Raw genomic sequence first — 9,465 nt, forward strand, 5'->3', positions numbered from 1 at the left:
ACCGACCCCCCCGACCCCCCCTTTCCCCACACCCACCCCCCCTTCCCCACACCCCCTTCCCCACACCCACCGACCCCCCCCACCCCCCCTTCCCCACACCCACCCCCCCTTCCCCACACCCACCGACCCCCCCCACCCCCCCCTTCCCCACACCCACCCCCCCTTCCCCACACCCCCTTCCCCACACCCACCGACCCCCCCCCCCACACCCCCCCCTTCCCCACACCCACCCCCCCCTTCCCCACACCCACCCCCCCCTTCCCCACACCCACCGACCACCCCACCCCCCTTCCCCACCCCCACCCCCCCCTTCCCCACACCCACCCCCCCTTCCCCACACCCACCCCCCCTTCCCCACACCCACCCCCCCTTCCCCACACCCACCGACCCCCCCCACCCCCCCTTCCCCCACACCCACCCCCCCTTCCCCACACCCACCCCCCCCTTCCCCACACCCACCGACCCCCCCACCCCCCCCTTCCCCACACCACCCCCCCTTCCCCACACCCACCCCCCCTTCCCCACACCCACCCCCCCTTCCCCACACCCACCGACCCCCCCCACTTCCCCACACCCACCCCCCCTTCCCCACACCCACCCCCCCTTCCCCACACCCACCCCCCCCTTCCCCACACCCACCGACCCCCCCCCACCCCCCCTTCCCCACCCCCACCCCCCCCCTTCCCCACACCCACCGACCCCCCCACCCCCCCTTCCCCACCCCCACCCCCCCTTCCCCACACCCACCCCCCCTTCCCCACACCCACCGACCCCCCCACCCCCCCCTTCCCCACACCCACCGACCCCCCCCACCCCCCCCTTCCCCACACCCACCCCCCCTTCCCCACACCCACCCCCCCTTCCCCACACCCACCGACCCCCCCCCACCCCCCCTTCCCCACACCCACCCCCCCTTCCCCACACCCACCCCCCCTTCCCCACACCCACCGACCCCCCCCACCCCCCCCTTCCCCACCCCCACCCCCCCTTCCCCACCCCCACCCCCCCTTCCCCACCCCCCACCCCCCCTTCCCCACACCCACCCCCCCCTTCCCCACCCCCACCGACCCCCCCCCCACCCCCCCTTCCCCACCCCCACCCCCCCTTCCCCACACCCACCCCCCCTTCCCCACACCCACCGACCCCCCCCACCCCCCCCTTCCCCACCCCCACCCCCCCTTCCCCACACCCACCGACCCCCCCCACCCCCCCTTCCCCACCCCCACCCCCCCTTCCCCACCCCCACCCCCCCTTCCCCACACCCACCCCCCCCCTTCCCCACCCCCACCGACCCCCCCCACCCCCACCGACCCCCCCCCACCCCCCCTTCCCCACCCCCACCCCCCCTTCCCCACACCCACCCCCCCTTCCCCCACACCCACCGACCCCCCCCACCCCCCCTTCCCCACCCCCACCCCCCCTTCCCCACACCCACCGACCCCCCCCCCACCCCCCCCTTCCCCACCCCCACCCCCCCTTCCCCACACCCACCGACCCCCCCCACCCCCCCTTCCCCACCCCCACCCCCCCTTCCCCACACCCACCGACCCCCCCCACCCCCCCTTCCCCACCCCCACCCCCCCTTCCCCACACCCACCGACCCCCCCCCACCCCCCCCCTTCCCCCACCCCCACCCCACCCCCCCTTCCCCACACCCACCGACCCCCCCCACCCCCCCTTCCCCACCCCCACCCCCCCCCTTCCCCACACCCACCGACCCCCCCCCACCCCCCCTTCCCCACCCCCACCCCCCCTTCCCCACACCCACCGACCCCCCCACACCCACCGACCCCCCCCACCCCCCCTTCCCCACCCCCACCCCCCCTTCCCCACACCCACCGACCCCCCACACCCACCGACCCCCCCCACCCCCCCTTCCCCACCCCCACCCCCCCTTCCCCACACCCACCGACCCCCCCCCACCCCCCCCTTCCCCACCCCCACCCCCCCTTCCCCACACCCACCGACCCCCCCCCACCCCCCCTTCCCCACCCCCACCCCCCCCTTCCCCACACCCACCGACCCCCCCCACCCACCGACCCCCCCCACCCCCCCTTCCCCACACCCACCGACCCCCCCCCACCCCCCCTTCCCCACACCCACCGACCCCCCCCACCCCCACCCCCCCTTCCCCACACCCACCGACCCCCCCCCACCCCCACCCCCCCTTCCCCACACCCACCGACCCCCCCCACCCCCACCCCCCCTTCCCCACACCCACCGACCCCCCCCACCCCCCCTTCCCCACACCCACCGACCCCCCCCCACCCCCACCCCCCCCTTCCCCACACCCACCGACCCCCCCCCACCCCCCCTTCCCCACACCCACCGACCCCCCCCACCCCCCCTTCCCCACACCCACCGACCCCCCCCACCCCCCACCCCCCCTTCCCCACACCCACCGACCCCCCCCACCCCCCCTTCCCCACCGACCCCCCCCCCACCCCCACCCCCACCCCCCCCTTCCCCACACCCACCGACCCCCCCCACCCCCCCTTCCCCACCCCCCCTTCCCCACCTCCACCCCCCCCTTCCCCACACCCACTGACCCCCCCCACCCCCCCTTCCCCACCCCCCCTTCCCCACACCCACCCCCCCTTCCCCACACCCACTGACTTCCCCACCCCCCCTTCCCCACCCCCCCTTCCCCACCCACCCCCCCTTCCCCACACCCACCCCCCCTTCCCCACACCCACCCCCCCTTCCCCACCCCACCCCCCCTTCCCCACCCCCCCTTCCCCACCCCCCCTTCCCCACCCCCACCCCCCCTTCCCCACCCCCACCGACCCCCCCCACCCCCCCTTCCCCACCCCCACCCCCCCTTCCCCACACCCACCGACCCCCCCCACCCCCCCTTCCCCACCCCCACCTCCCCACCCCCACCCCCCCTTCCCCACACCCACCGACCCCCCCCACCCCCCCTTCCCCACCCCCACCCCCCCTTCCCCACACCCACCGACCCCCCCCACCCCCCCTTCCCCACCCCCACCCCCCCTTCCCCACACCCACCGACCCCCCCCACCCCCCCTTCCCCACCCCCACCCCCCCTTCCCCACACCCACCGACCCCCCCCACCCCCCCTTCCCCACACCCACCGACCCCCCCCACCCCCCCTTCCCCACCCCCACCCCCCCTTCCCCACACCCACCGACCCCCCCCACCCCCCCTTCCCCACACCCACCGACCCCCCCCACCCCCCCTTCCCCACACCCACCGACCCCCCCCACCCCCCCCTTCCCCACACCCACCCCCCCTTCCCCACCCCCACCGACCCCCCCCTTCCCCACCCCCACCCCCACAACCCCACCCCCACATCCCTATCCCTATCCCCACCCCCACACCCTCATCCCCATCCCCTCACCACCTTCCCCATCCCCATATCCACCCCCAACCCTCTATCGTTACTCCCAGCTCCACATTAACACCCTTTGCCCCATAACCCCTCCCTCCCAGTCTCTTGTCACATGAGCACCTTCGCCGCCTCCCCCGCCGTGCCTTTCTCGCTCGTTCCCCCTCGGAACAATATATGAACCGACGAGGCACCACCCCGTACAGCCCCGCTCGCTCCCAGTGGCTTCCCCCCCACCGACAACTTCGTGACTGACCTTGTCGTCCGCCATCTTACCGACGCCTGCGCACTCGCGGGCATTGCCGCAGCGGGCAGCGCATGCGTACAAAGGGGAGCCGACGCTGTCGCTGGAGGTCGCTGCGGAACTTCCCAGAACAAACACAAACAGATACAGCTGCAGCCCCACCCATGAACACACCCCTCTCTACACACCCATACACACACACACACACACCCCTACACACTCACACACACACACCCACCCCACTACACACACACACCCCTCTCTACACACCCAAACACACTCACACACACACACCCCTACACACTCACACACACACACCCACCCCACTACACACACACACCCCTCTCTACACACCCAAACACACTCACACACACACCCCCTACACACTCACACACACACACCCCTACACACTCACACACACACACACCCCCCTCTCTACACACCCATACACACTCACACACACACACACCCCTACACACACACACACACATCCCTACACACACACACCCCTACACACTCACACACCCCTACACACACACACCCCACTACACACACACACACCCCTCTATACACACCCATACACACTCACACACACACCCCCCTACACACACACACACACCCCTACACACTCACACACACACACCCCCCTCTCTACACACCCATACACACTCACACACACACACACCCCTACACACACACACATACACCCCTACACACTCACACACACACACCCCTACACACACACACACCTCTCTACACACCCATACACACTCACACACACACCCCCCCACACACACACACACCCCTACACACTCACACACACACACCCCTACACACACACACACCTCTCTACACACCCATACACACTCACACACACCCCTACACACACACACACCCCTACACACTCACACACACACACCCCTACACACACACACACACCCCACTACACACACACACACCCCTCTCTACACACCCATACACACTCACACACACAGACCCCTACACACTCACACACACACACCCCTACACACTCACACACACACACTCCTCTCTACACACCCATACACACTCACACACACACCCCCTACACACTCACAAACACCCCCCTACACACACACACACACACACCCCTCTCTACACACCCATACACACTCACACACACACCCCCCGACACACTCACACACACCCCCCTACACACACACACACACCACTCTACACACCCATACACACTCACACACACACACCCCCCTACACACTCACACACACCCCCCTACACACACACACACCCCTCTCGACACACCCATACACACTCACACACACACCCCCCTACACACACACACACCCCTCTCTACTCACCCATACACACACACACACCCCCCTACAAACTCACACACCCCCCCTACACACACACACACCCCTACACACACACACACCCCTCTCTGCACACCCATACACACTCACACACACACCCCACTACACACACACACACCCCTCTCTACACACCCATACACACTCACACACACACCCCCTACACACTCACACACACCCCCTACACACACACACACCCCTCTCTACACACCCATACACACTCACACACACCCCCTACACACACACACACCCCTACACACACACACACCCCTCTCTGCACACCCATACACACTCACACACACACCCCACTACACACACACACACACACCCCTACACACACACACACACCCCTCTCTCTACACACACACACACACCCCCTACACACACACACACCCCTCTCTACACAGCCATACACACTCACACACACACCCCCCTACACACACACACACCCCTCTCTACACACCCATACACACTCACACACACACCCCCTACACACACACACCCCTCTCTACACAGCCATACACACTCACACACACACCCCCCTACACACACACATCCCCCTACACACACACACACACCCCTCTCTACACAGCCATACACACTCACACACACACCCCCTACACACACACACCCCTCTCTACACACCCATACACACTCACACACACACCCCCCTACACACTCACACACACCCCCGTACACACTCACACACACCCCCCTACACACACACACACACACACACCACTCTACACACCCATACACACTAACACACACACACCCCCCTACACACTCACACACACCCCCCTACACACACATACACCCCTCTCGACACACCCATACACACTCACACACACACCCCCCTACACACTCACACACACCCCCCTACACACACACACACACACACACCACTCTACACACCCATACACACTCACACACACACACCCCCCTACACACTCACACACACCCCCCTACACACACATACACCCCTCTCGACACACCCATACACACTCACACACACACCCCCCTACACACACACACACCCCTCTCTACTCACCCATACACACACACACACACCCCCCTACACACTCACACACACCCCCCTACACACACACACACCTCTACACACACACACACCCCTCTCTGCACACCCATACACACTCACACACACACCCCACTACACACACACACCCCGACACATACACACACACCCCTCTCTACACACCCATACACACTCACACACACACCCCCTACACACTCACACACACCCCCTACACACACACACACCCCTCTCTACACACCCATACACACTCACACACACCCCCTACACACACACACACCCCTACACACACACACACCCCTCTCTGCACACCCATACACACTCACACACACACCCCACTACACACACACACACACACACCCCTACACACACACACACCCCTCTCTCTACACACACACACACACCCCCTACACACACACACACCCCTCTCTACACAGCCATACACACTCACACACACACCCCCCTACACACACACACACCCCTCTCTACACACCCATACACACTCACACACACACCCCCTACACACACACACCCCTCTCTACACAGCCATACACACTCACACACACACCCCCCTACACACACACATCCCCCTACACACACACACACACCCCTCTCTACACAGCCATACACACTCACACACACACCCCCTACACACACACACCCCTCTCTACACACCCATACACACTCACACACACACCCCCTACACACACACACCCCTATCTACACAGCCATACACACTCACACACACACCCCCCGACACACACACACACCCCTTTCTACACAGCCATACACACTCACACACACACCCCCTACACACACACACACACCCCTCTCTACACACCCATACACACTCACACACACACCCCCCTACACACTCACACACACACAGCCCCGTACACACACACACACCCCTCTCTACACAGCCATACACACACACACACACCCCCCCTACACACACACACACCCCTCTCTACACACCCATACACACTCACACACACACCCCCCTACACACTCACACACACCCCCCTACACACACACACACACTCCTCTCTACACACCCATACACACTCACACACACAACCCCCTACACACACACAAACACACCCCGCTACACACACACACACCCCTCTCTACACACCCATACACACTCACACACACACCCCCTACACACACACACCCCTCTCTACACAGCCATACACACTCAAACACACACCCCCCTACACACACACATCCCCCTACACACACACACACACCCCTCTCTACACAGCCATACACACTCACACACACACCCCCTACCCACACACACCCCTCTCTACACACCCATACACACTCACACACACACCCCCTACACACTCACACCCCTCTCTACACAGCCATACACACTCACACACACACCCCCCTACACACACACACACACCCCTCTCTACACAGCCATACACACTCACACACACACCCCCTACACACACACACACCCCTCTCTACACACCCATACACACTCACACACACACACCCCTACACACACACCCCCTACACACACACACACCCCTCTATACACACCCATACACACTCACACACACCCCCCTACACACTCACACACACACACACCCCTCTCTACACACCCATACACACTCACACACACACCCCTACACACACACACACCCCTACACACACACACACACCCCTCTCTACACACCCATACACACTCACACACACACCCCCTACACACTCACACACACCCCCTACACACACACACACCCCTCTCTACACACCCATACACACTCACACACACCCCCTACACACACACACACCCCTACACACACACACACCCCTCTCTGCACAACCATACACACTCACACACACACCCCACTACACACACACACACACACCCCTACACACACACACACACCCCCTACACACACACACACACCCCTCTCTACACAGCCATACACACTCACACACACACCCCCCTACACACACACACACACACCCCCCTACACACACACACACCCCTCTCTACACACCCATACACACTCACACACACACCCCCTACACACACACACCCTCTCTACACAGCCATACACACTCACACACACAACCCCTACACACACACATCCCCCTACACACACACACACACCCCTACACACACACACACACCCCTCTCTACACAGCCATACACACTCACACACACACCCCCTACACACACACACCCCTCTCTACACACCCATACACACTCACACACACACCCCCTACACACACACACCCCTCTCTACACAGCCATACACACTCACACACACACCCCCCTACACACACACACACACCCCTCTCTACACAGCCATACACACTCACACACACACCCCCTACACACACACACCCCTCTCTACACACCCATACACACTCACACACACACCCCCTACACACACACACCCCTCTCTACACACCCATACACACTCACACACACACCCCCTACACACACACACCCCTCTCTACACAGCCATACACACTCACACACACACCCCCTACACACTCACACACACACCCCCTACCCACACACACCCCTCTCTACACACCCATACACACTCACACACACACCCCCTACACACTCACACCCCTCTCTACACAGCCATACACACTCACACACACACCCCCCTACACACACACACACACACCCCTCTCTACACAGCCATATACACTCACACACACACCCCCTACACACACACACACCCCTCTCTACACACCCATACACACTCACACACACACACCCCTACACACACCCCCCCTACACACACACACACCCCTCTCTACACAGCCATACACACTCACACACACCCCCCTACACACTCACACACACACACCCCTACACACACACACACCCCTCTCTACACACCCATACACACTCACACACACACCCCTACACACACACACACCCCTACACACACACACACCCCTCTCTGCACACCCATACACACTCACACACACACCCCACTACACACACACACCCCTACACACACACACACACCCCTCTCTACACACCCATACAGACTCACACACACACCCCCTACACACTCACACACACCCCCTACACACACACACACCCCTCTCTACACACCCATACACACTCACACACACACCCCACTACACACACACACACACACCCCTGCACACACACACACACCCCTCTCTCTACACACACACACACACCCCCTACACACACACACACCCCTCTCTACACAGCCATACACACTCACACACACACCCCCCTACACACAAACACACACACCCCCCTACACACACACACACCCCTCTCTACACACCCATACACACTCACACACACACCCCCTACACACACACACCCCTCTCTACACAGCCATACACACTCACACACACACCCCCCTACACACACACATCCCCCTACACACACACACACACCCCTCTCTACACAGCCATACACAC

The 9,465-nt window shown here is 63.5% G+C and overlaps 1 protein-coding gene and 1 pseudogene across 1 annotated transcript in view; one reads left to right on the top strand and one right to left on the bottom strand.

The window, feature by feature from the left end:
- The window catches only part of LOC125458414 (SLC35A4 upstream open reading frame protein), an 11,286-nt gene extending 7,620 nt beyond the window's left edge, over window positions 1-3,666 (bottom strand). The window contains exon 1 of the mRNA XM_059650549.1: window positions 3,606-3,666. Within this exon, the coding sequence (XP_059506532.1) occupies window positions 3,606-3,620 (15 nt within the window). The 5' untranslated portion in view covers window positions 3,621-3,666. The remainder of the gene's footprint in view (window positions 1-3,605) is intronic.
- LOC132210459 (basic proline-rich protein-like) lies at window positions 964-2,815 on the top strand (annotated as a pseudogene).
- Window positions 3,667-9,465: the final 5,799 nt, after the last annotated feature.

The sequence above is a fragment of the Stegostoma tigrinum genome, chromosome 13, assembly GCF_030684315.1.
Source record: "Stegostoma tigrinum isolate sSteTig4 chromosome 13, sSteTig4.hap1, whole genome shotgun sequence".
NCBI classification, from domain to species: Eukaryota; Metazoa; Chordata; class Chondrichthyes; order Orectolobiformes; family Stegostomatidae; genus Stegostoma; species Stegostoma tigrinum.